The sequence below is a fragment of the Coenobita brevimanus genome, chromosome 80 (genome assembly GCF_032717465.1).
Source record: "Coenobita brevimanus isolate Jiangsu-jjx chromosome 80, ASM3271746v2, whole genome shotgun sequence".
In the NCBI taxonomy this organism is placed as follows: Eukaryota; Metazoa; Arthropoda; class Malacostraca; order Decapoda; family Coenobitidae; genus Coenobita; species Coenobita brevimanus.
In genome coordinates, this window is record NC_137033.1 from 38,947,985 (window position 1) to 38,975,783 (window position 27,799).

Sequence of the window (27,799 nt, forward strand, 5' to 3'; positions counted from 1 at the left end):
AACACTGAAGGCGAGAGAGGGGCCTTGCTCGACCCAAAGCAGCAAACCCCACACACTCCTCGGAGGTGAACCCTTACAGACCCCATCCAGGTGGAGCGCCTTACTGCCGAACACAAGTAGTTCTCAACCGTTTTTTCCCCAGGGGACCCCTGTGTTCAGGAAAATATTTTAGGGACCCCTTTGGTCTTAAAACTAAATAGGATATCGCCTTCTCCATTTTCATTTGGTATTATATATAACATAAAAGACTGCATATAGAATCACAGTCATTTATAAGTATTACCGGTATTAAATCGGCAAATATATCTATGCATTGTGAATGAATGTGTTTGTCCAGTTTGCTAAAGCTGTCATTAGGCAGCCTGTTAAGCAGGAAAATTAATTGGTACTTGAGGAGAGAAACAAGAGGGAGCACTCTGGGAATGAAACACTCCCCTTCTGCAACTGGTCTAAGGGCCAAGCATTTGAATTTGCCGTGTGATCTTGATCTTCGACTGATTTTTCTCTGAGTTACTGTACATCGTCTCTGCGCGATGTTCAGCGTGTAGACCAAAATTGGTTTAGTTGGGATCAAAACTGTTCGAGTTGATCTTACCCTTTATCCTTGGCCTTTGACTAATTGTTTTCAAAATCAAATTTCTTCATCCTTGGCTGACCCCCATTTACTCCACAAAGTTTGGTCTACATCGAATTAAAGTTAGTTACAAGGTTGAGCATTTGTCCTCGGGCTCTGACATTCACATGAGTGATTGTTCTCATAATCAAATACCGCCATTCTTGCCATATCCTAAACATTTCCACTAAAATTCGTTTAATATCGGATTAAAACTACTTGAATTATCCTGTCAGCACACACACACACACACACACACACACACACACACACACACACACACACACACACACACACACACACACACACACACACACACACACACACACACGTCGAGTAAAGCATAATACCTGTTCTCGCGCGGGTATAAACACAAGGAAAAAATAGGGCCTTTCATTCCCTGCATGGACCTATTCGACTGATAGACGCTGCAGTTTCGGTTATGGGTGCTGTTGCTGTGTGATTCCTGGTGCTGTATTCAGTGTACACCAGTGTCCACATCATTGTCCAGCATATAATTCATTAGCTGTACCCCTCCACCCCCCTCCCCCTCTCAGTCATGCCGTCCATAAATTTGTTCGACTGGTGGACGCTGCGGTGAGGTGTGTGGGTGTGTTTGGGGAAGTTCCTGAATGTGTTTGAATATCATAGGTTACGTGTGATGGTGTTGTGTGTTTATATAATTCAGCTTTTGTCCCAAATACACCTCTCAGGCCCATTTATGCCGTGTGTGGATCTGTTCGACTGGTGGACGCTGCGATGTGGTGTGTGGGTGGTGTTCCTGTTGGCACTGTTGGGCAACGGTACGGTGGTGGTGGTGCTCTTATTCGCCAGGGCCAAGATGGACGTGCCAAGGTTCCTCGTCGCCAACCTGGCTCTTGCTGACTTCTTCATGGGACTGTATCTAGGTTAGTATAACCCATCATCATCATCATCATCATCATCATCATCATCATCATCATCATCATCATTATTAATATCACTAGTATCACATTATCGATTCTTTATCACCAACCTGACCCTCGCTGACTTCTACAGCACAGTGAGTTATATCAAGGTCACTGTAGTCAGCATCACCATCATTATAATTACAGTCACCATCGCCAGTGCCTTCATATCAATATTTTTATCTTCATCATTTTCATTGAGTGCCCCACATCAGCCAGGCCCTCGCTTACTGCATTATCGTCCCTGTTAGTATCATTATCATCAACGTCACTGAAATCATCTTTGTCATCATCGTACATAGACCTGACCTTCGCTGACTTCTTCATCCACCAATATCTAGAGCATTATCATCACCATCATCATCAGCAGCAGCATTAGTCCCACCCTGATTATACCAAATGATTAGTTCCTTGTCAGAATGCTGGCCCATCCTCCTCCTCATCATCATCATGATTAGTATATTCACCATCATCATCATCATTAATAAGCCATCAACGTGGCCCATGCTGACATCATCATCATCAACATCACTGTCAACATCATTATCATTATCATAATCATTCCTATCACATGTTTCTTGTCGCTGATTTGACACTCCCTGAGTTCATCATGACTCTCTAACACAGATTAGTGTAGTTCTTCGTCGTCATTGTTTTCGTTATCGTCATCATTAGTATTATCATCACTGTCAGTGTTATCGTCAGCATCCCATTCTCATCACCATTTTGATCCATCCTGACTTAGGACTCCGTTTAGGTCAGTATAGTTTACGATCATCAATATCGTGGCCATTATCACCCAGCTTTAATTTCCACCCATTGATTGTGTGAGGCAGGATTTAAAAGCAGAGAAAGAAAGCACAGCCGTCATCATTTTCCACATCATCATCATCAAAATATCAAATACTACTTCCCTCTTCTTTATGCACAGAAATAGATTTATCATTATCAGAAGCAGCAGCAGTATTTTAACCACAACACATCGAACGGGACACTTTCCTACATCTAATTACGTGTCGGTAAAGTCTTTTAGGACATATTTAGTTCAAGTATTTTTATCTAATGTCAGACTGTATTGTTACAGAAGAAGCTAGTTCACAGATAAGTGTTAAAGACTATTGCAAATAACGTTTTTGGCCCAGAATAAGGAACTTGATATTTGATTGTTCAAGAGAGCGAAACGAACGAGATTATACTTCACTCGAATTTTGGTTTATAAAATTCCTACCTCATTATGGCTTGTAAAATTTCCCTGCATGAAGAACCATTATCTTCTTTTCAGCTATTGAACCAGTCGTGTCGTGTCATACTATCTTGAAATTGTCATGAATATTGCTTTCAGTGGTACCACACTCTTCCCCCAGCCAAATATAACCGAAAAATGCCAGAAAGATTTCCGCTAGGCAAGAACAGAAAATATGTATATATTTCAGCTAATATGCCGATTATAGGATGTCGTACCCATTTTAAATTCTTCCGAATATTGCCTTCCTGTGGTACCATCCATTTTTCAAAGACCCAAATGTAGCCGAAGACGACCAAAAATACAACGTTGCTCTCGTGGACACGTTCCACGTCTGTGATGTAGATGCCCATTTCTTTATTCCAATTTACAACAGACAATTTAATTCTGCTTGTAGGAACTCACTTTGGTTTGGAAATTCCTTTTAAAAAGTCATCATTGCATGAGATTACACCAGTCTCTTTGAATCTGGAAATAACAAGACAATAATTCAATTTACCATAATTAGCTGGAAGAAAAGGCAGAGTGAGTGATGTTATTTCTGTCAGCATAGGAAGATCTGAGTACCATCGATCTTATAAGCCACCAAAGTAAATTTGAAAAAGAAAAGTTGTCGTAAACTCCAGATAACATACATGTATGAATCAGTGACGGTGCTGGGGCTATGTCTCAGATGCTTTGACTTCTGTAATGTGTGACAACCAAACCCTAAGAACATAAACTTAATTTTCTTTCTGTATTGTTGCCAACAAAAGTCCTTATGCCTTTGCAGATCGTTTCTCGATGGACTCTGGAAAATATTTATCTTTATTTCGATGCAAACAATGCTTGTATCTCTGATCTATGGAAAAATAAAGTCATCAATATCATTTGCTGCGGATCCACCAGATTGATTGTCGGTAGCCATGGAGAGAGAAGAAGGAGAGGCAACAACACTTTAGCTGTCGGTTACTCACGCGAACACAAAGGTATGAATGAGCTGGGGCACATGGACGTATTTGAAAGTGTGTGGGTCATGGGATCTACGCACCCATGTAGGCGACAGTTGCATGAGAGTGACCTCCTGTCATAATTGAGAACAGTTTTAAGCACAGTACTGATGAAATATGTTTAGGTGGTCTCTGGAGTTTACATTATGATACACTGTTAGAGTGGTCATACTTTTATATGTGTTAAGAGCTTATTCTGGCAGTGCTGCCTTAGAAATGTGTATTGTGTACTGCCAACCTGACTGCTACAGGCTGCCTCCAGCAATGCAGGGGTGACAGTTATTCCTGTTGATGTGCATTGCGACAGGTACTGCTGCCCGATGACCAAGTAATAGTGGGTTGGCACGTGTTTCAAATAAACAAATGATGGATAAACAAATAACAAGTCTGTCTTCGAACTTTTCTACTGTTGTTCAAAGAAAAATGAACTGTTAAATCTGAGTTTTTGATACATGATGCTTGACAAGTATGTGTAGTCTAATCAAGAGTAAAGTATGTGTAGTCTAAATCTAGTAACCACATAGGAACAAGTGGTGCAGCTACAGGCGTGCATACTGTACTGAATAACTTGAAACATGTTCGTATGGTCTTGGAAATAACAACAGAATATTTCATTTTAGCCTCAGATAACAAACGCAAACAATATGTGAGAGAACACGAACTTAGACCCACGAATCAGGTCACGTATTATGTTGGTTTAGCCTTGTTACCTGCACATTGTTTTATCCACTTCTGAAATGAAGGGGGTCAGAGAAAGTAAAATCTAACCCCTTCCCCAGTTTTAACATTCTTTCTTGAACGTAATAAAACTGTGCAGAGGTAGTAAGAATAAACTAAGCTAATACGTCCTCTGACTGACAGGGTTAAGGGCCGAACTCTAGGTGGAGAAGTCCTGTAGTACACTTGCTGTGTGTGTGTGTGTGTGTGTGTGTGTGTGTGTGTGTGTGTGTGTGTGTGTGTGTGTGTGTGTGTGTGTGTGTGCATATTACACCAGAGTTTCTATGCTATGTGCATCGTTTTAATATTGGCATAGTTGACATCAGTAGCGTACTAGAAATATTGGCTGAATATATTGCTATGAGAGAGATGTTGCTAATATCTCCAGATCAGTTTAGAATACGATCCTAATAGTAAATGATGTTATTGCAGGAATGCTGGCTGTGGTGGACGCATCAACGCTTGGGGAGTTTCGCATGTATGCCATCCCCTGGCAGACATCGGTGGGGTGCCAAGCGGCCGGGTTCCTTGGTGTGTTGAGCAGCGAGTTGTCCATTTACACTCTCACCGTCATCACTTTAGAACGCAATTATGCCATCACACATGCCATGCACCTCAACAAGCGCCTGTCCCTCCGCCATGCTGTATACGTCATGATTTTCGGCTGGGTCTTTGCCTCTACTTTAGCGCTTTTACCTCTCGTTGGCGTCTCAGATTATCGCAAGTTCGCGGTGTGCCTGCCCATTGAGACTAAAGGTGCTGGTCTGGCATATGTAGTGTTTCTCATGTTCATCAATGGAGTGGCATTCGTGATACTTATGGGTTGTTACCTCAAGATATATTGCGCAATTCGAGGATCACAGGCCTGGAATACAAATGATTCAAGAATTGCCAAGAGGATGGCACTTCTTGTTTTTACTGACTTCATATGCTGGGCTCCAATTGCTTTTTTCTCTCTCACGGCTGCCTTTGGCTTACAGTTAGTATCCCTAGAAGAGGCTAAAGTGTTCACTGTGTTTATTCTTCCATTTAATTCTTGTTGTAATCCATTTTTGTATGCTCTCTTAACAAAGCAGTTTAAAAAAGATTGTGTAATGCTTTGTAAAACCATAGAAGAATCTCGTGTAACAAGAGGAATTGGCCGCTGTCGTCATTCCTCAAATTTTAGCAACCGCCAGACTCCGGCCAACACCAACAGCGCACTGGATAACTCCTGGCAAAAGGAGAACCAGGCTCGTCGCTGCCAAAACACTCAAGAGCCAACTAAGCTCCGCCATCACTTTCGTATATCAACACTGAAGTATATTTTCTGCCATAGGGATGCTGAAGAAGTTAACTCTGCTGGGGAGTACATGTGCCAGCAGGGTAAGCATGCGATGAAGAGTAAACATGATACATGTGTTTCTTGCGAGACATACAGTTGTTCGTGGTCAGACACATGGCGTAAAGGTCAATCAGTTATGTCCTTAAGGCTCCTGGACCGCGGACGACACAGCTCGTGGTACCTGTCCCGTAAGCCTTCGCAGGACAGCAACCTTTCTTCTTCTCGCAATGACTCTTCAGCCACCACTGCTTCAACATCCACATGGCGTTTTTCCAGGTCCTCAGTGTCTTCTGATATATCAAGCAGCGGTTCTCGAGGCCTAAATAAAGCTGATGCAGTCACGGCGTTGAGGCTTGGCTCCCTGCGAGATCGTGGAGGGAGATTCACACTCAGGTAGCAGCGAGACAGATCACTCCCCATCACCAAGCACTGCTGGTGAGGCAGCAGCCTGGCACAGCTGCACAACAATCACCTCCTACAACTTCAACCGTAAGGATCAAACCATGCTTACAGAGGCAAGGAGCTGTAGAACGTGAGATTTATACACCTAAAAAACCCACAAGTCTCCTTGGTGATAAACCTTGTCCTTTGCATCCACTTTCAGATAACCTGTCTTGTGTCTATGAGCAAGACAGTTGTGAAGACGAGGAAACTGAGGCTTCAAAAGAATATCTAAGTCCTCGTTGTCCCATGACAGGCCTGACTGTAGCCATAATTCCACGTAAAACCAGTTCCACCTCATCTCACTCCATAAAAGACTTTGAGACTAAGGAACTTAAGGTTGACACAGTTAAAGATACCGATGCATCATTTACAACAACTTGTAAATGGCCACCTGGGGCGAGATGTGTTAGTCTCACACTCCTTCCACAGCCTCCTCTTGTCACAAGCCCTTCGCATTTCTCTTCTGAGGGTCACTTGCATGAGTCTTCCCGCAAAACAGAACTTCTCTGCATCACCAATCTAAATATTCCAACACTTCAGGTTTCTGATGACCACGCTGGATCTGAGTCTGTCTCTGGAATCTGTGAAGTAGACAAAGGTAAATTTAACCAGTCCAACTATTTTAAACTAGAGGACTCTGGTAAAGATGCCAAGCCAGAAGAGTGTCACGAATCGTCCGTGTTACTCCCCTCTGGACTAAGTGCCGCAGGCAAAGATATATTTAACCAGTCCAGTAGTTTTATGCTTCACGATTCTTGTGAAAGGCCAAAACCAGAAGAAAGTCGCGAGTCCTCAGCTCTACTGAGTGGTGAATGTGAGAGTGATGATGATTTGATTGTGAAAAATGTCAGTGGCAGGAGACCATTGGAAACACACTTTCCAATTGATGATGCATTATCAGAAAGCCATCCTCTCATTTAGTTTTTCTAAAAGACAAGGTGACCCGTAAAAGGCGTTCCACAAGAATTCGCTTGGCGGTATCTTACGTGTTGCATGGACAGGTGTCTCTACTGGTGTGGGCGTGAGTGTGGCAGTGGGAGTACGAAATGAAGATACAATGCAGAGTAGACATTGATAACACTGAACTGTCCTTGACATACGCAGGAAATCGCCTGGAGGACAGGGAGAAGAGCATAATATATGGCCCATCCTGTGTGTTGAATGCATATATCTGTAAGCCATAGGTCCTCACCCTCCACCCCCATCCCTGACTGATTGGAAGTCACTGTCGGGGTTTTACATCAAATAAAGATCTCTTATTGGTAGTTCGAATCCTTTCAAGTCTGCACGAGTGAAGTTCATTGTTTCTTATATATTATAATAATCCTTTGAACAACGGCCTTAACCCCTTCATGACGATGATTTCTTTCAGTATATTCTTATTGCTGCTAGACGATATTATTCAATTTTGGAAAGCCTCCAGGTAGCGAAGTGAAACGAATGATTGATCCTCTTGAATTCGAAACGTCTCCCTTAATTAAGCCAAATAAAAACGTAAACATAATACATCATAGCAAACATCTTTTCGTGCCGAATAACAGGTTTTAGCTCAGTCTGTAACGCTGGCTACGATTTCAATCTAGCCACGAATCATTAGAGGTGAGCAGAGGTGATGGCTGTCAAGTCTACAGCAACCCCCAGTTCCACACTTACAGACAGGCTTCAAGGGTCAAGCAGTGTAGCAACTGTGTGTTTGTTTATGTTAAGCAGGATATACAGCTTCATGGGAGACACACTGTGTAAACTAAGTAACTAAAATTGAAAATAAATTTCTCGATTTCAAGATAATGCTCGACACTTGACGCCATGTTGTAAACACATGACTGAAGGAGGAGGGACTGTACTTTATTATTTATGTCTACAGGAAATGTCAGAGCTGACTCCGAATGAGTGCCTAAGTGCATTTTACTGTGTGTGGCTACTGTGTAGCTATATTCCCAAATTAATCATTTCAGGTCAGTATCTGCAGATCACCAAGAAATGTAGCGATGGTGCTGGAAAGATGCACATACATCATTATAAGTTACAAATTATTCTTTTTTTTTTCATATGCGAGAAAAAATATATCTATATTTTTACGGTAGTGGAAACAAGGTAGCAACCCTTAAAACCAATCAGTAGTTAAATTATACAATCCTAAACCATGGGACCAAATGATTTGTACTTCTTTGGTATTTTATGGGAAAGAAATTTTTACGTTATCCACTTCGGTATATACAATTCAGGTATGTGAACAATGAATAAAACTTAACTAATAAAAATTAACTCTGCAGTGAAAGTGCCATATCTACTAACATAGTGTGAACATATCTTTAAAAAAAAAAATAATTAATACTCGTCCAGCGATCACTGAGTGCTTGAACAGTAATGCAGATACACTGTTATTGATAAAACAAACTTCCTATACGAGTTCTTGACAAGTTAGGAGATATAATCTAGTTCATTAATTTATCAGTGTTGTAATTTATTTGTTGGTTACCTGAAGGTCATTACTATATGACTGTTATTCTATAATCATTGCTGGTTACACAGTCAACAGACACACATCTAAATGGCGTAGTCTAAGTTATTTATTATATTTATCCAGTGTGATTATCAATGTAAGCCAAATATGTAATTGTACTGTAAGAAAAGGATTAACTACAGAATGAACTGTTAAGAAGCTGAGTCTAATATATGTACAGTATCATTAAACCATTTTTTTTGTACACTTGATCAAAAGGCTACCAACAACCAAGTAAGAGATCGATGGTTCCACACCTGCATTGCTGCTGTTGGTGTTTTTTCCACAGAGGAAGTTTTTCTGATCAGAAGTTGTATTCTGTGTGCTGTATAAAGATCCTTCTGCACGTAATATTAATAAAAGCAGATGACAGTCATATATGAGAAGTTCCTGCAGCATATTTTCAAATATTTCATGCACTGCTTTAGAATTAAAAGTAAAAGAAATTCAAGAATTTTCTGATTCATTGTACACTATAAACTGAATCGAGAGTATTTCATGTGTTGTATGAAATTTGTTCTTTATGCTGCATAGATGAAAACAGCAGCTATATACAAAAATGAGATATTATCAGAGAATATATTAAAGTGCATCATCCACTGTTTCAAAGCGAATGAGATTCCATCTGTATTTTGTGCTGATAAAAGGCAGGCATGCATTTTCATGAGAAGATATTGACGAAATTTTTTTTTCAAATATTTTGCCCATTGCTTCAAGAAATAAAAACAGAGAGGGTAAACAGAGGAACAAAGAAAACTTGCACACGAAGTTGTTTGTGATTTCCAAAGTTTCGCTCGCAGCTTCAAATTACACGTATGAAGACGGAAAACTTGCAGATATCGCTTTGATCAAGTGTACAGATTCATTTCTGAATGGAGTATGTATAATGTTCCTCCGTTACTGATGCATTGATAAAACCATTACTTACTAGAGAGAACTCCAAATGATTCGTCCACTTGTGCAAAATTAAATAACTAAATAATTGCATATTTTTTTTGTATTGTGCGTACAATAAAAATAAATGCAGTCTGAGTCAGAGAGAATCACAGGGAAGATACAGCTTGTTCAAACCACAGTATTATCTCCTGAGGCACGGTGGCGGACGTTAATATCCATCCACTGTACAATTTTTCCACACAGCACAAGACAGCGAACGATGTCTTTGGAAATTCAGTGACATGATCTTCGGAGGCCAACAAACATTTCCGAATATTGTGGAAGAGTTTCATATTGTTCATAAAGAAGTGGATTGATATTTGTGCCCGTCATTGTATATGTATTTTGTAATATTAACGTACCCTGACTTCAGTACTATATAAATGTGCACATCTCTGCTATAAAAGCCATTGATTAAAATGTTCAGCATGATGACGTGTTTTGATTCTTGCTGCTGCTGTAAGACTATATGCAACTAAGGACCCCTGCTCCCCAACAAGAAGGAATTAATGAAGGAGGTATTTCTTTCCTCTTCGAAAAATCCATCCAAAGGTATGTATGCCCCATTCATGGGGCAATTGTCCCATACAAGAAATACAGTCCCTTTGAAAAGAATAAATTCTTGTACTACATCGTCTAGTTCGTCTTCTTGCTTATTTTAGCTGGCACCATGCAATATTATTCACATAATGTAACGGCGTATGCTGGAGCTGATGGAAGATGATGGCGACCATCATCTACTCACTTGATATAGTGCTGTCTGATTATTCCTCAGGTGACTCTACACTGACTGACAAGCCCAATGGTTTCCTATAACCCAGAAAGCCATTTACAACACATGGTGGTAACCATAGAACCAAATTATGGAGTGATGAAGAATTAAGTGACCAGACTTATTGGAGCTAAACGCGGGACATTGTCACGTGTATACAATATATATATATATATATATATATATATATATATATATATATATATATATATATATATATATATATATATATATATATATATATATATATATATCCCACTGGAGCCCAGTGTCCTGAGTATTGGACAGAACTGGGATTTTTCAAGTCTTTATAAAGTAGGGAACCCCCGAGTAGGGACCTATGAGTTTCACGACTATGAGCCGATAGGCGGAGGGCGGTACGCTTAGTGCCCTCCCAGTGCAATGCGTCGCCCAGCACCCCTGGGATCCAATGGGTTATATATATATATATATATATATATATATATATACACACACACTCACACACACACACACACACACAAACACGTGTTTATATATTCAGCGCTGCACCTTTCACCCTGATCCTTCCTGCTCATCAAACACGTCTCACACGAATTCCGAACATACCATACGGTACGGTGAATTGGCCGACCAAAGTTACCGGTTAGTATTACACACTTTATATTAACAATTCGTTATTTCATTTGGTTTGGTTATGCTTAATTTTACTATTTCACCATAATTTCATAAAAGAAGCTCATGTTATATCTAATGTAACAGTAATTTTCTAAAAGCGGGGCATTTAAGATAATTTGCTTAAAAGGCGGGACACTTATGTCACAATTTAAAAGGCGGGAAAGACGTAAAAAAAGCGGGACTGTCTCGCCTAAAAGCGGGACTCAGGTCACCTTATGAAGAGACTGCTATGGTGTCCCTGTTAACTGAGTGGAGTGACGCAAATGTGGCGTCCATTCACGTACCAAACCTCCACACTCTTCCCACATCTCTCTGTGGTGAGGCTCTGTCTGCCGCAGGGGAACACTGGTTCATTGCACAGGACAGACCTGCAGAGGCGACTGTTTGCCGGGTGTTGACGGATTTGCTCTGCCAGACAGACTGGGGTTACTCATATAGGTGTACCGAACGATGGTGAAGCCCTCGTGAGTCTCTCGTCAAGTAGTGGCATTTTCTCACATACGAGTGGCCCAACCCGGCCCGTCCCGACTCGGCCAGACTGTAACGCTTTTGAGAAGCTTATATCTCGGCAACCACAGGGCCTATCACTGAATGGTTTGCACTGTATGATAGCGCCTTTCTTTAAGATTGTTTTTTTTTTTGACAGTTTTCATCACATCCTGGCGGTGCACGTGGGACGTGACACGCGCAAAGTGCAGCATGTCGAAAATCTTCATAAGAGGGTCACAGGCCAGAGAGTTCGCCGTAAAGGCATGAAACTTGGTGGGTAGATATCCATCAATATAGCCTACTCTGGGCATCCTCGGAGTGTAAGGCGACTTTTCAATGCTTTCGTATTTATATGGCTTTGCGCGTACCTCGTCGACAAAGGCGTTTTACTGGTAAGATATGGTTGGTAAAGTATATTCCTAACACTGAAGAAATGTTAGGTAAGGATGTATGGATACAGTATTATCCTACCATTGACCAACAGGTAATCAGTTAAATGGGGACGCAAATCTATGTTAACTCTAATGAAACTCTCAATAGGGGAAAGGTTAATGAGGGCTGCATGTAACTCCTGTTCTATAAATAAGAAAATTGCCTTTGTTGTTGTTGTTGGAGGGGGGAGGCAGCCTCACTGTGGACTTGACGTCGGTGGAGTGCAGGCTGAAGTTGATCTTTTTCTGCGGGCCATCAGCCGTCTTTCGGGAATCAGGAAGAAAGCTGAGGTACGTTTGTATAACCAGGGAGTTCCCTTACTGGGTTATATCGGTGCCATCCTAGAAGGCGATACTCAGCACCAGGCATAAGCAAGAAAGACTTCGGAGTAGAGTTGAGGGTTTCGAAGTCTTTAATCAAACTCTCCAATAGAACAGGTCTTTACTAAACTAAATAAAACCGTCTGAGAATAGCAAGAAGAAGATTCCAAATGCGACTTCTTCATATTTCCAATGACTTAGTTCTAGTAATATTTGATGTCTATGGAACTGTACAAGTGTATTAAAACTTTCCCTATTATAACAGTTTTAACTTTTTGCCGTTGTATTTTTTTTTTTTTTTTCAGGAATGAGAGCCGTACGGGTTAGATAAAAGTTTAATTATTAGGTTCACTAATAAAACTGAATATCATGGATCAAATCGTCAAGATGAAAAAACGAAAAAAAAAAAAAGATAAACCTGAATCTCGCTGATACCTGACGTTATTATTCCGATGGGAGGGAATTACGGGACTGAGTTTATAGACCCTTCACTAGCATTTTCGTTTATAAGAAATAAAAAATGAATACATCTTTCGAGATGCATGAGCAGAATATAAAATACATTACCGTCGGAAAAGTTAACGAAGGCAATGTAACCCTTCCTATTGGAAAAGACTCTTATAACTACACAGCCAGCTGGAATTACTAAAAATATAAGTAAACCATTCAGTATGATCACGTTGGGCCTTTGAAAAACTTCTTGCTCTGAAGGAGTTTGGCTGTTTGATGTAATCTCCATTAGTCTCATTAATCCCATGTCGCATTCAGTATAGTCCAAAACTAATGATCCACTAGAAATTCACGTGAATGTATCTCTAGTGCTGCGGGGACGGCTCAGTCGGCTAGTATTGGCGTAGGTGTGGTGGCTGGAATAGGAAGTAAATAAATGAATCAGAGCAGATTCTGGTAAAGCTGACTGTGCCGTCCTCACAACACATTAAAATATACCGGGCAGAGTGGAAGCTTAGCATTAGTAAGGATCACACTGTATTCTTGTTTCCTCAAGTTGATTTTAGCCAACTTTGGATTAGTAGGAGTAATGAGGTTAATTTAGGTTATATCCAACCCCTCAAGTTTCCTAAGCTGAGCAAAATCGTGTGGGAGTAATAAGAAAAAGACGTCATGAGCTTGAAGGTGTCGAGTGAGATCTCTTGCAATGAAGGAGTTGACTGAAGGCATTATTTGACCCATCCTCTTCGAAAAAGTCGTCCATAATGTACATTCGTCTACCGTTAGCAAGAATAAGCAAACATAAAAAATGGTCACCGGTTTGGAGACGATGATGCTCTCATGACATGTTCTCTCTCTCTCTCTCTCTCTCTCTCTCTCTCTCTCTCCATTTTTATCTATCTGTCTCCGTATATTGTCCTTTCAGTCTGTCTATCTATCTACCTATCTCCACAGGCTGTCTCATATTGCACCAGGGCAGGTCATTTTCCCCCAACAAAAGGAACACCATTTCATCTCGATATTACCTACAACCTTCCCCTCGGAGCTTTGGGCTTTCGTCCTTAGAATTTGGTCCAGGTCGTGATATCTACCTATATGTGGTCCATCCCCTATCATTTCACATATTTGTACTCTCTTGTCCTAATCCATACTCAGTTACATGTTTGGGATACATATCTACTGTAGGTTCTCTAAACAAAAGAACTGATTCAAAACCATTTGGTGTTATTTGTTGTTTGATTTCGCAAGCTCTTATGAAGTCAGACGTAATTTAGGTTTTGTATTGTCAGCAATTCCCCTACTGTTCGGACGTAAAAACTGATCTACTTCACTAGGGGAGGCGGTGGTTCAATCGGTACAGAGGTGGCCTGCAATCCTACCGGACCCGGGTTCAAATCCCCGCTGGGGCAGGGAACAGTTAAGGATTTGAATTTCACTAAATCAGACTTTACTGCTCTACCAGAAGACCCGCCGACATGTCATAAAAATACGCCCCCTAATACCATTACACCAGTCCTGTATGAGACAGCCCTAGCATGTATTCAATATGGACGGTGGGTGTTAGCGCCGATATGGTGACATGAAGAGGTGAATGGCATGTTGGAGGACTACTGGGCCTTCATAGCAGGCTGTGAAGCCTATGCCCAGAGTCGGAAACATAGAAAAGAAAAAAAAAAAAAGGAGAAATAACAAGACAGAGATCAGTTACTTTCAAATTCCACAACATCAAGTAAGTTTATATTATTGTTCGACTAATACAGCGAAAGGATATTATTGTCCGGAACTGTACATCACTCGGACTTTGAACCAGGGGCTCACAAGTAGAACCCATTGATTTTTGTTGGTTAGTTTAGCAAGATCCCATAAGGCTGAGTTGTATTCGAATTTCAGTATTTACATAATCACTAATGAGGCTCCATTCTCAGCCATTTATATCATACCCGTTTTAATAATTATTGTTAAATTTAACAATGTTCAGACTGGATTACATCATTCTATGCATATTTCATTCAGTTTACTGTATATTATTTGGGGTCGTTTCAGAATAATTCGTGTGCCAAAACTGTAATGATTCATATCAACATAAATTATGCTGAGTCATTCGTATTATTACACATACCAAACATTAGGATAATTAACACAATGTTCTTTGAGAAAGGGCAACTGAGGTCTTTCTGTTTATGTCTCTTGAAATCCACAAAAGTTATTTAGGTGGAGGCTGGGAGTACCCATCATAAACTCACTCGATGTGGGGTTATCTTTAGGTGACTCTACACGGAGTGACAGGCCAGGGAATCATTTACTACGTTTGGTGGTAGTCATATTACCAAACCTCCGTGTTCCCTACATGACAAAGTAGGTTTGTGGGAGACTAGTGTTAAGCTTTGTGAGATCCCACAGCTAAAAGTACAACAAAGAAGCCTTGGACCCAGACAGACCTACAGTTTACGAACTCGGACCAGACACGGGACATGAAAAGGATAGCGGCTTAGAATGCGAGAGGAGCAGGTGATGATATCGAAATTTTTCACCAGTTGAGAGGTGTTCTGCTAGGGATTGGTAAATGTGTACCTCTTAGTATAACTGTCATAGTTTGAAGCAGGGGATTTAACCACAAAATGATGGGTTAATGGTTCCAAGTGGTTTTGAAAGCTAAGCACTAGTGTTTCATTTGTTTTTTAATGGCCCCCTATAAATAGGATCAGTAAAATGCGTCTGCGTCTGACTTCAGGGACCATTATATTGTAATAAAAATGTATATAATTTGTATAAATCGGTGTAAGTAATTTTTTAAATATATGAAAGTTAATGTTCCATGTGCTTATATTCACAAATTAGCATATGTAGACGTGAAACTTTCGAGAAAGAGGCCCAGTAATATTAATGTTGAAATTTGCATTTGTTTTTTGTAAAATTAAATTTAGGTCATGAAGGTACGGTTATATTGCTAATCTAGTGAAGTAAAAAATTACTGGTTTAATCATGTAGATTATTACGTGGTAGGTGGGGACGCCAATCATCTACCCACCTAGTGTAGCGGTACTCTATTTTAGGGTAGCTCTACATTGAGTGGCAAGCCCAATGATTTCCTGTAAAACAGAAAATCATTTATAACGCTGGGTGGTAAACTTATAACCAACCAACACGTGTTCCCTACGTGACAGCAAGTGGGTTGGCGGAGGGTCAGTGCCATCCCCGGAAAACAACTTGGACCAGGACTGATCAAGAGGTAATGACTAAGGACCAACAAAGGACATGGTATGGATTGCGACATGGACTGTAAAGGGTGTGAATGATGGGGTGAAAGAGAGAGAGAGATGGTCCAGGTGCTTGAGGGTGCAAAGGTAGATGTATGTGGAATAACTGAGACAAAATGGAGAGGTGAGGTTGTGAGAGAATGGGAGTATGGATGGGGTATATGCGTGGGAGTATGTGAGAATGAAAGGGCAAAAGAATGAGTTTGTATTGTTGTGTGTAAGAGATGGAAAGAGAATGTAAGAGAGTATGGATCCGTAAGCTCAAGGATTGTGTGGGTAAGATTAAAAGTTGGACTACAAACGTGGGTGATTGTGTGTGTGCATGTGCCAACACAAGATTGTGCAAGTAGAGTGAAAGAAGAGTTCTGGGAACACAAGATTGTGCAAGTAGAGTGAAAGAAGAGTTCTGGACAAATATGGAAGCGTGCATGGAAAAGTTTGAAAGGAATGACAGAATATTTTTGAATGGAGATATGAATGGAAGAGTAAGGAAAGTGAAGGTGGATGGAGTAGTTGATGAGTGGGTTGTGCCTGCAGTAGTGTATAAGAATGGCAGTGCTCTAGTGGACATTTGAGCAGGGAGGGGGTTGGTGATAGCCAATACCGTCTTTAGACACAAAATGATTCACAGGTATATGTGGTGAGTCATGAAAAGGGAGGGTGATGAACTGAATGAACGGAAGGCAATGATTGATCATGTGTGTGTGGATGACAGAATGAGAAGGTGCATAATGGATGCAAGAGCATACAGAGGCTGGGGGAGTGGACTTTCTGACCACCACTTGGTGGTGGTGAAAGTCAAGGTTCAAATGAAATGAAGGAGAAGGAGAATGGATGGGCAGGAGGAAGTAGTCCATACAAGGAGGGTAGAAAGGTTGCATGAGGATGGAAAAAAGGCAGAATATAAGAGAGAAGTGGAGAAGCGATTAGGTAAATATGATTTGGAGCAGATGGGGGATGTGGAAGGTGTGTGCAAGATATTCACAGAAGAAATCAGCGCAGCATGTGAGGTGATGTGTGGGGTGAAGAGAAGACGAAAGGGAGTGCAAGGAACAGCATGGTGGAATGAAGAGGTAAGACAGACTCTGGTGCAAGAGAAGAAAGCATATAGTGAGTGGATGAAAAACAGGGGCATGGATGAAGTTGAGAGACAGAAGAGAGAGTTATACGTACAGAGGAAGTGAGAGGTGAAAAGTTTAGTAAGAGAGAGTAAGAAGAAAGTGGATGAGGAATTTGTACAGAATTTGAGTGTAAACTGGAGGTGATGTAAGAAAATGTTCTGGAAGGAAGTGGAGTTAAACAGGGTGATAAAGAAGTAAGTCGGGGAACGAAATATACAAATGATGTATTGCTAGCAGAGAAGGGAGAAACAATGAGCAGATGGAGAGAACACTTAAGGAAATGTTGAACATAGAGAATGTGAGTGCAAGTGGCTGGGGAATGGCTGCTAGGAGGAGGGAGGTGAGAAGAGAGGAAGGAATCAGTAAGGTGCAAGTAATTGAAGCAATGAAGAAAGTTCAAATGGGGAAAGCCCCAGGAATTGATGGAGTGTATGATGAAATGCTGAAGCCCAGGGGAGAGGTAATAGTAGAATGGATGTGGGAGATGTGCAGATTGGCCTGGGAGGAAGGTAGAATCCCGGAGGATTGGAAGTCAGGTATAATTATTCATCTGTACAAGGGAAAAGGGGAAAAAGAAGTGTGCGGGAATCATAGAGACATTTGTCTTCTTAGTGTAATAGGAAACGTATATGGTAGGATACTTATTGACCGAGTTAGGGAAATAACAGAGGAATTAGCTGAAGAAGAACAGGGTGATTTTAGGAAGGGATGAGGTTTTGCAGATCAAATATTCATTTTTATTTCTTTAGTGGAAAAGTTTCTAGAGAGGGGAAAGAAGTTGTATGCAGCCTTCATGGATCTGGAGAAAGCATATGACAGGGTGGATAGACAAAGAATGTAGAAACTATTAACCCGTGGACTGCGCAATTGCCTTTTGTGCCACCGTGTGGTGTGCAAAAAAAAAAAATATATATATATATATATAAATAAAGGAAAAAAATAATTATTTCTTAGTTTTTGTTTAATATAAACTTGAAGATAAACGTCCAGGGGATCATCTGGTGAAAAGAAAAAAAAAAAATTCTCTCTCTCTCCGTCTTTGCGTAGCACCATGCATAAGTGTGTGTATGGGTTGAGTAGTTAACAGCGATGCACGGCCAGCACAGCCTGAGCTGTGGCTTCCAACACGACGCTACCCAGCTTGAGCTGTGGCTTGCAATCCACGGGTTAAGGATACATGGAGTAAACGGGAAGTTGTTGAATGCCGTTAAGAGTATGTGGATAGTGAACTGAGTGAATTTTTCTCTCTCAATGTTGGATTGAAGCAGGGATGTGTTATGTCCTCATGGTTGTTCAATCTGTATATGGATGAGGTTATAAAAAAGATACAAAGTAGGGCAGTAGATGTTGGAGTCCAATAAGAGAGGGCAATGTCTGGAAACTCCCTGTACTGTTGTCTGCAAATGATACTGTACTGTTATGTGAAGATGAAGCAGAACTGCAAGGCTTGGTGAATGAGTTTGGGAGTCTGTGTAAGAGACCGAATCTAAAGGCGAAATTAGGGAAGTGTTAAGTTATGGTCTTTGAAAGAAGTGAAGCCACTGAATGTACAGTGAGGGGGGGATGAGGAGTAAATGGAAAATGTTAGTGCATTTAAGTACTTGAGTAGTGTGATGTGTAAGATGGAAGTTTAGAGGGTGAAGTGCTTGAAAGGGTACAGCAGGGAAGAAACGTTGCTAGTTCTTTGAAAACAGTGATAAGGAACAGGGAAGTAGGCAAGGAAGTTAAAAAGTCACTGCCTGACAGTTTTGTGATGCCAACTCTAACATATGAAAGTGAAGCTTCGACCTTGTTGGAAGGACACAGGTCAAGTGAGGGCAATGCAAATGAGTTATTTGAGAGGAGCATGTGGAGGTACATGGAGAGATAGACTGACAAATGAGGAAGTGAAGGAGCACTGCGGTGTGGATGTGGATGTGATATACAGCGTTAGGAGAAATACACTGAAGTGGTTTGGCCATGTGGAGAGATTTGAGAGCTAGACACTAATGAGGAGAGTGTATGCGAGTGAGGTGAAGGGGGGGAGAAGCAGGGGGAGGACGAGGATGAGATGGAGGGATGGAGTGGAGAGGTATATGAGAGAGGGGGGTGTGAGCTGGGAGTGGGGCAGTGAAGTAGCATTAGACAGGGTGACGTGGAGGCGATTTGTTTGTGGCCACCCTTTACGGAATTGATGCGTCTGGCAATAGGAAGATTGAGATACATTATTAAAGAACCAAGTGGCAGTGCCAAACGAACTTGGAGGAAGCCGCCATTTTTCCCCCCATTTTGGAAGAAGGTCTGGAAGGGACAAGACACACTGGACGCAGCTTTGCTGGACAGCACATGTTCCCACAAAGCAACCCTCTTGTCCGTCATTATTCGAGAGGAAAAAAATCACTTCATTCTAGAGCTATGCTATTTCTACATTTGCTGACTATTAATTCCGATGGATTTAACTGAACCTGGGATGATTGAAGAAGGTAGGTTGCTTGTTAAAATCAACCCTTTTAAATTCTTAACACACATATTGGTGTCCCCGGTGAGTATCTTAGATGTGTACCGTGGTAAACTGGAAAATATTTAAAGTCGCATCATGGGCCACACTGCCCTGTGGATGCAGTAGTCCATAATGCAAAGGTATGTATTTATTGTTCACTAGATGGACGAGCGAGATCTTTTAATCAAGGTCATCGGTTGAATGCAGTTATTAACTGGGAGCGCATATGTACCATCCTCTTTTGTGGAAGTAACAAAGTTTATTAGGACACAGAGGTGGAGCGTAAATGAACCATCCTCTTTTGTGGCGTTAACAATGTTTATTAGGACACAGAGGTGAACAATTTTGTTGGGATGATTGTCTCTGTGACTGAGACAATAAAATGATCGTGCCTTTCCACTGTGACATTTACTCTTCTAGAACTGAGGACTTTGCCTTATGGTGCCTCAGTAAGCTTCAGGACTTTCAAACTGGCCAGCTGGGCAGTCAGTAAGAAGCTTTAGAGGGTCTTCAGATGGAGAGACTTCATTCATTCAATGCTAAACCCTTCCAGGCCACTTGCAACACCGATGGTATTCTGTGGAATTCTAGAGGAATGGAAGTTATCTTGTGCAAAAATTATAAACAGCGCAAGGGACACATCTTTTAAGTGGTACAAACACTATGAGGAATAATGAAGAGTTTAGACAAGCCTCTAGGTACAGTACCAGAGGGGAGTTTATGTCGTTTGTAATCCTTTAGAAAACGGGGTCGTGGGGCCAAAGGAGATCCCAAGTAGTTTTTTAACCAAAGGGTAAATGTTTATGACTTTTGAATACCCATGACCATCAAAATTTAACTTTAACTTATTGGGTTTATTAATATTTGTTTATTTGAGCCACACTCATATGGAGGCAATAATAAACCTCTTATAGTTTTTAAACCCAGAGGGTGGGGTAAACTCCTTTATCTCTATGGCTAACAAAATTTAACAAAATTTGGTAGGCTAAGTTAAAGGGATGGTACAATATCTCTCTTTTGTTATTAAAAAGTTCAGCAAATCATATACTGGGATGGGTGACGAGAGTAATCAGTGATTAGATTAAGGCAGTGGAGACTTCTGCTGTCAAAGGAAAAAATTATGAAGTCTCCTGAATATTTTGAAAGATGTATAGACTACGAAAGAAGAAGCATGTGATGAGCTGGAGGCAGTTATTCTTAAATGTGATGATGAAGAGAGGTATAAAGTAACACAATCAAACAAGGAAAACGTTTTAGAAAGTTATATTGTAATTGCAAATTTGTATAAGGATCAAATAGCTGAAATAAATATGGAATCAGCCAATGTTTGCCGTAAAACACTACCAAAGTTACCTGGTATCACTTCCAGAACTTAATGATGAACATAACTGAACAATATTTTGGGATACATTTCAATATATTGTCCGTGATAGAATAAACCTCTCACATATAAAGAAATTTTATTTATTAGGACAAGTCAAGGGCACACCATTGTAGAGGCATTATAGTAGTTATAGACATTTATATGTAACAGTTATTAATATGTAACAGCAGTACAATACAGTATGTATTGGACAGATAGTTATGTCCAATTTCTTCAGGAAGAGATAATGTGCACTTCCCCTAGCCCAGACAACCAAGAATCTCATATATGCCAAACACCTCTGATCAGGTGGCAGAATCGTGGCACACACACACACACACACACACACACACACACACACACACACACACACACACACACACACACACACACACACACACACACACACACATATGCACATATACTCCCAACTGTTAGTTCGTCAGAAGAGTCAGTATATTGTCAGGAAATCGGACGTTGGAGTCAGAAGGAAAGAGAGGGAGGCAGAGCAGAGAAGGAGGATGGGAGTTGCAGAGAGTGAATTAGAACGGCAGCATGCATAAACACTCACAGACAGTACACAGGTCACGTCACGCTGTCCAAATTTTACATTCAAGTAACTGTTTCTAAATAAACCCAGTCAACCCCAGTCTGCCTATACATATCCTCCATTTATGATACAAGAGAGGAAGGTGTGACAGAAGGCCTACACTGACATCTACAATGCCTCACTATTACTCTCTCTCCTGGTGCCACTCCCATCGACAATACATCCAAATAACCTTCTTTATCTAGTTAAAACATCTCGGCTACGTCTATCAACACCATATAAACTGATTGGTGAATTACCTGTAGAAGATGATAAATCTTAGGTGGCTCTAACTATGCTTAGATATAATAATGAGAATGAAGACCGGACCATTACTAAATTAACTACGGGTTTATTTAATTTACCCAGTCCCAAAAACAACTTGACTCTAAAACCTTTGGGTTCCATTACCTGTAATCTGAAGGCCTTAGGTATTTACCACGGTGCTCAGTGCATCAGACTGGTTACTATCTAGCATTATATATCTAATGTTAGGCTGCTAAACCAAAGGTGCATTATATTTAAAATAGATCCCCCCAAAACTAACTTTTCCGGTAAGGAGAGTGAGGATGGCCTAATGCAACTATGCAGATATTTACAAGATACAATAATGCATGCTGAGAATAAAGTGGAAGCTGAGTGAAGAAAAGTAAACTAACCAGTTAGCAGTGACACCAAAAATAGTATTTACTGGGACTGTAAAGGAAGAAGTTGATACCTTCATTTGTTGTGCATCTGCAGACGAGGATTTCACTTAAACTAAGAACAGCCTACCTTATGAAAGTAAGAATGTAAATAATTCCACGGTAAAACCTACTTAGTGATTTGTCTTTTGTGAACAACGGTAGAGAGGTGGCGTGCAGTCCTAACGGACCCTGGTTCGAATCCCGGCTGGGGCAGGGAACAGTATAAGGATTTGAATTTCATTAAATCAGGCTTTACTGATCTACCAGAAGACCCGCCGACATGTCGTAAAAATACCCCCGCTAATACCAATACACCAGTCCTGTATGAGACAGCCCTAGCATGTATTCAATATGGACGGTGGGTGTTAGCGCCGAAGTGGTGACATGTAGAGGTGTATGGTATGCAGGAGGACTGCTGGGCCTTGATAGCAGGCTGTGAAGCCTATGCCCAGAGTCGGACACATAAAAAAAAAAAAAAAAAAAAATATTGCTAAAAATTATCCCGACACACTCACAAATGACAAAAAAAAAAAAAAAAAAGGATAATGGATACTGTATGATTTGTTTAATAAGCGATCACATTTTGACCAAAAAACGCCGCTCCCAGTGCCCGGCATAGGATCTCCGTAGAATTTTTTGCCCATAGGTACACCTAAAACATACTATAGCAATACCTGTGTGTCTGTGTGTGTATTTTGGACCTGCATTCAGACAACTTGGGTTCCATTCCCGAAGCCACAAATAACACGATCAGTTAGCTGCAAAAAATCCAAGTAAGAAAGTTACACTAGAACAGCATATAAACGCGAGAGCCCTCCGCAGGAACAAGTGCGATGAGCACTTGTAATATACTATAGCAATAGCCGTATGTGTGTGTGTGTGTGTGTGTATTTTGGGCAGCCAAAACTACACATTCAAATCGTACCAAAATTGGAACAAAAATAGCAAAAATTCGCTGATGTGAAAAATTTTCATCCCATCACGATTGAAAAACTTTTACTATATTTAATGAGCGATCAAATTTTGACCAAAAAACGCCGCTCCCGGCGTGAGTGCATGAAAGTAGGGTTCCGTTCATTGTAGAGTTTTTGATGGCTTTATATCTAATATACTATAGCAGTAGCCGTGTGTCTGTGTGTGTGTGTATTTTGGGCAACCGAATTACACATTCAAACTGCACCAAAATTGGTACAAAAATCTCAAAAAAATCTCTGATGTGAAAAAAAACTTGGTCTCATCACGATTGAAAAACTTTTACTATATTTTATGAGCGATCAAACGTTGACCCCAAAACGCCGCTCCCGGCACGCGGTCGGTTGCTGTGGCCAAGTGGTTAATATCTCAGACTTGCATGCGGATAACTTGGGTTCCATTCCCGAAGCTGCAAATAACACGATCAATTGGTTAGCTGCAAAAAATCCAAGTGACAACGCTAGACTAGAACAGCACATAAACGTGACTCGGATTACCTGAAATGATCGCAACGCGCATGCGAAGTGCGAGGAAACGAATGAGAAGGATGAGGAAAAAAGTGTGAAGCACGAGAAAGCGAGCACACAGTGCGAGAGCCCTTCACAGGAGCAAGTGGGAGAGGTCCCGAAGGGCCCACGAGCACTTTTTTTTATATATAATATATATATATATATATATATATATATATATATATATATATATATATTTATATATAAATACATACTATATATATATACATATATATATATATATATATATATATATATATATATATATATATATATATATATATATATATATATATATATATATATATATATACTTACACCCATTATGCCGGCTGATTGATGTTTTTTCTGACTAAATGGGCTTAATACATCAATATAAGATCTCTGGCACTGATGAAAGTAATCACCAAAGCCAGAAAGCTGGCTGAATCTAGCTGGGTTGGTGCCACACGACCTAGGAAATCTTCAACGTTACTGGGATAGCAGAGAGGCTGTGAACCTGTGAAGACTGTCGGCCGCCTCCCACACTCTTAAATCAGTGTTGTAACGTAGCGGAGAATTGTCTGAAATCAGTGAGATATCTTTTTACCGTCTATTTTACTTTGATTGCTTGTAGTGATTTCGCAAAGCTGCAGGACGTAGATCTACAATGCTGGCGTTTTAGAAGGAGGAGTATACTCGTACCTACATGCCTTGTGCAGTACGGGTTAAGGATTGTGCCATAGGATTAGCTTAGTGGTCTGTATCTGGAGATGTGGGGTGCATTCTAGAGATTTTGGCATGTCTGTTTTCTTTATTTCTCTCGTACCTTAGGAATTGCTTCTGGTCATTATTCTTATTGTGAATTTTTAATTTAAGTGCATTATTGCATGAGAAAATGTGAGTTCTCTCCTAGGCTGCAGAATATGCATCATTGCATAAGAAAATGTGAGTTCTTTCCTAGGCTGTGGGGTGTTCTAAGCTGTGTTAGTACGTGGAGTTTGGGAGGAAGGGGGGGGGGGTATTTGAAGAGACCGTCCTTCCTCTGAGACAGTTTAGTGAGCCAGAGAGTAGCAGACAAAGTGTGTCAGTGCATGGCAGTGACAGTTGTTGAGTGAGAACCAGTCAGGCAGTGAGAGTCAGAGTTAATAATGGCCAGTCAGTTTACAGTGAGGCAGTCAATGAACATTCAGTGTGTCAGATGCTGATGGACAGTGGCAGTGGGAGTCAGTGAAAATTAGTAAGTCAGACAGTGGGATACGTCTTGAGAGATGGAGACGCATGGACAGGCTGCCAAAAGGTCAGACATATCTCTGGCATCTATACTCACAGTGCTGACAGCACAGCAAGAAGAAAGGAAGAAAGGTCATGAAGAACTATAGAAATATTATGAAGAACAAAAACAATGTTATCATAGCAAAATAAATTTACGAAGAGCAAAAGAAATATTGAGAAGCACATCAAAAAGAACAAAAGAAATATCAAGAAGAACAGGAGAAATAACAAGAAGCACAACAAGCAGAACAAAAGAAAGATATACCCTCAGTGTTGAAAGCACAGGACAAAGAATAAAAGAAGCCACAACACACTGAATGATTAGAGGAACTGCTAAGTGTGCACAGACAGGAGATTTGCCAGCTACGAGAGGAGCTGCAGGATGGGACCTGGAAACTGAATCAACAAGAGGTGGTGTACAGCAACATACAATAAGCAACAAGGTAAGAAAACTGAGGGAAGCGGTTTCCTGTATAGTGGAGGATAAAGTGAGAAGTGAAATACAGGAAGTGAGCGATAGGGTTGAGATCCTTGAACAGCGTATGCTTGAGAGTCAACACCCAGCTCACCCTTTAGGTGTAAGTGACAGATGTGCAGAGGGGGATGGTTAGACTGAGGGAGTAGCGTGCCCAGTGGTCAATGACACAGGATTAGAGAGGACTTTGGTGAAGCTGGATGTGGTGGGTCATCGACTGTTTCCAGAGACTTGTTGTGACTTCATGGAGTCACAGAGCTCTGTGCAGGGCTTGGGATACCAGTGGGTGTCGGGATGAGGCAGGGAGGAAAGGAAGAGACCCTGACCATGTGTTTTAATGCCATCAGGGACCCTTGCATCAAAAGTTTAGGCTGCCTGGTGTCCTGCCATTGTCCACTTGACTTCCATTCCATGTGAATGCGGCTAGGAGGAAGAAATTTCTGCTATGGGCCATGGAGCATGGAAGCTTACTAGTGACAACCACACAGACTATAGTTATACCCCTTGATTCAGAGGTGCTGCTGCCCTGCAAGACCTAAGACATACTGTACACTGCCCCGGGAATCGTGGAGCACAGGAGCCATGGCATGATAAAAGAGGAAGTGATGGTGGGCATGACCTTAGTTGACCATATGACAGAAGTACCTGTTGTCATAGCCAACTTTTCAATTTGCCCTTGTAAGATACATTGGGGCACAGTTGTGGGGTTGTGCTAAATAGTCAGGTGCCACCAAGCAGTGCATTCCCCAGGAAGAACTACCTGACCACCTTCCCAGGAGTACCCAACATCTGGACACACAATAGATGGTGGAGCAGCTGAAGAGGCTTTGGGTGGAGTGCACTCATGTGCTTTCTGCAGGAAACCTGAACCTGAGACGCACAATTAGAGTGGAGCTGAGAACTTTGGACACTAGAGGTGGATGAAGGACCCATGAGAATGAAGGAGTCACTGACAGCATTTACAATCCAAGGCTTCATGCTGTGGGACCTTGGCAGTAGAGGCAATGGCAATGGCCCACTACTCTGGACATTTTTCCTTTGTATACTTGTATATAGGTAGGATTAGGTGGTTGTTTCGGGATCGACACAGTTTTGAGGAATGAGCAGTGTTAAGCCGGAGGATTAGGTTAATTGTTTATCTTTGGAGATGTGAGGAAAATTCTAGATACTGTTGTGCTGTACGATTGGATGAGTTGTTTGAATTTGATGTGGGGAGCACTCTGTATATTTTGACATGTTTGTTCTATATCTTTCTAACTTACCTTAGGAATTGATTTTTATCACTACTGCCATTGACTATTTTTAATTTAAGTGCTTTATTGTGTGAGAAAATGTGAGATTTCTCATGGGCTGTAGAATATGCATTATTGCAGTGGAAAACGTGAGTTCTGTCCTATGCTCTGGAGTGTTCTGGATCATACTGGTAGGTGGAGTTGGGGAGGGGGGATGACTGAAGGGAGCGTCCCTCTACAGAGACAGTTTAGTGAGCCAGAGAGCAACGGACTGAGTGAGTCAGTACGTGGCAGTTAGTTATTGACTAACTAAACTTAAAAAAAAACTGGCGGTGCAACTCCAGGGTCATATACTGCCGGACATCAAGGTAAGAAATGCTAACTGATCAAGAAGTCAAGTGAAAATAAAAACACTAAAATACAGAAGAACACACGAAAATCACTAAACAACCAAAAGCTAGCACCAAAAAACAAAACAATAACAAAACACCAAGTATGAAATCTTATGCAGCAGTCCAGATGCCACCATATTGCTGAGGATTCCCCCTCCCATACAGCAGGCCACGTCCCCAAGCACCAATGAAAGACGGTATGACCCATCAACTGGCTGGGGCTCAGAGAGGTACCGATGTCGTAAACCTCTAAGACTGAGGCACTTCACTAGCAAGTGCCGAACAATCAGGGAGATCAAGCAGTCTTCACAGAATGGAGGGGGAGAGTCCTCCAATAAAAATCCATGAGAGAACCATGTGTGGCCAATTCTCAAAGGGCACAAAGCAGTCTTGCACCAGTGAGACAAGTCTTGGTAAGTGAAGAAGCCTACCTCGCCACAGGCAGCACGTATCTTGTTAGGCCCACTGCATCCAGGGGGTCTTGCCAACAAAGCAAAATATGTTTACCAACAAAGGGGTAAAAACCACATGCAGGCATCTGATGCAGAGGAGGATGGCATCCCACAGTTACAGGAGGGCGAGCTGATGCTGCTTTTGTCAGCAAATCAACCCAATCATTCAGGAGATTCCCACA

At 41.2% G+C, this 27,799-nt stretch overlaps 1 protein-coding gene across 1 annotated transcript in view; it reads left to right on the forward strand.

Annotated features, from left to right (window-relative positions):
* Window positions 1-27,513, forward strand: part of LOC145409335 (uncharacterized) — a 50,874-nt gene extending 23,361 nt beyond the window's left edge. The window contains 4 exon segments of the mRNA XM_080279806.1: window positions 1,327-1,521; window positions 4,942-6,213; window positions 6,216-7,123; window positions 27,331-27,513. Coding sequence (XP_080135932.1) covers window positions 1,327-1,521; window positions 4,942-6,213; window positions 6,216-7,123; window positions 27,331-27,513 — 2,558 coding nt within the window.
* The last annotated feature ends 286 nt before the right edge of the window (window positions 27,514-27,799 follow it).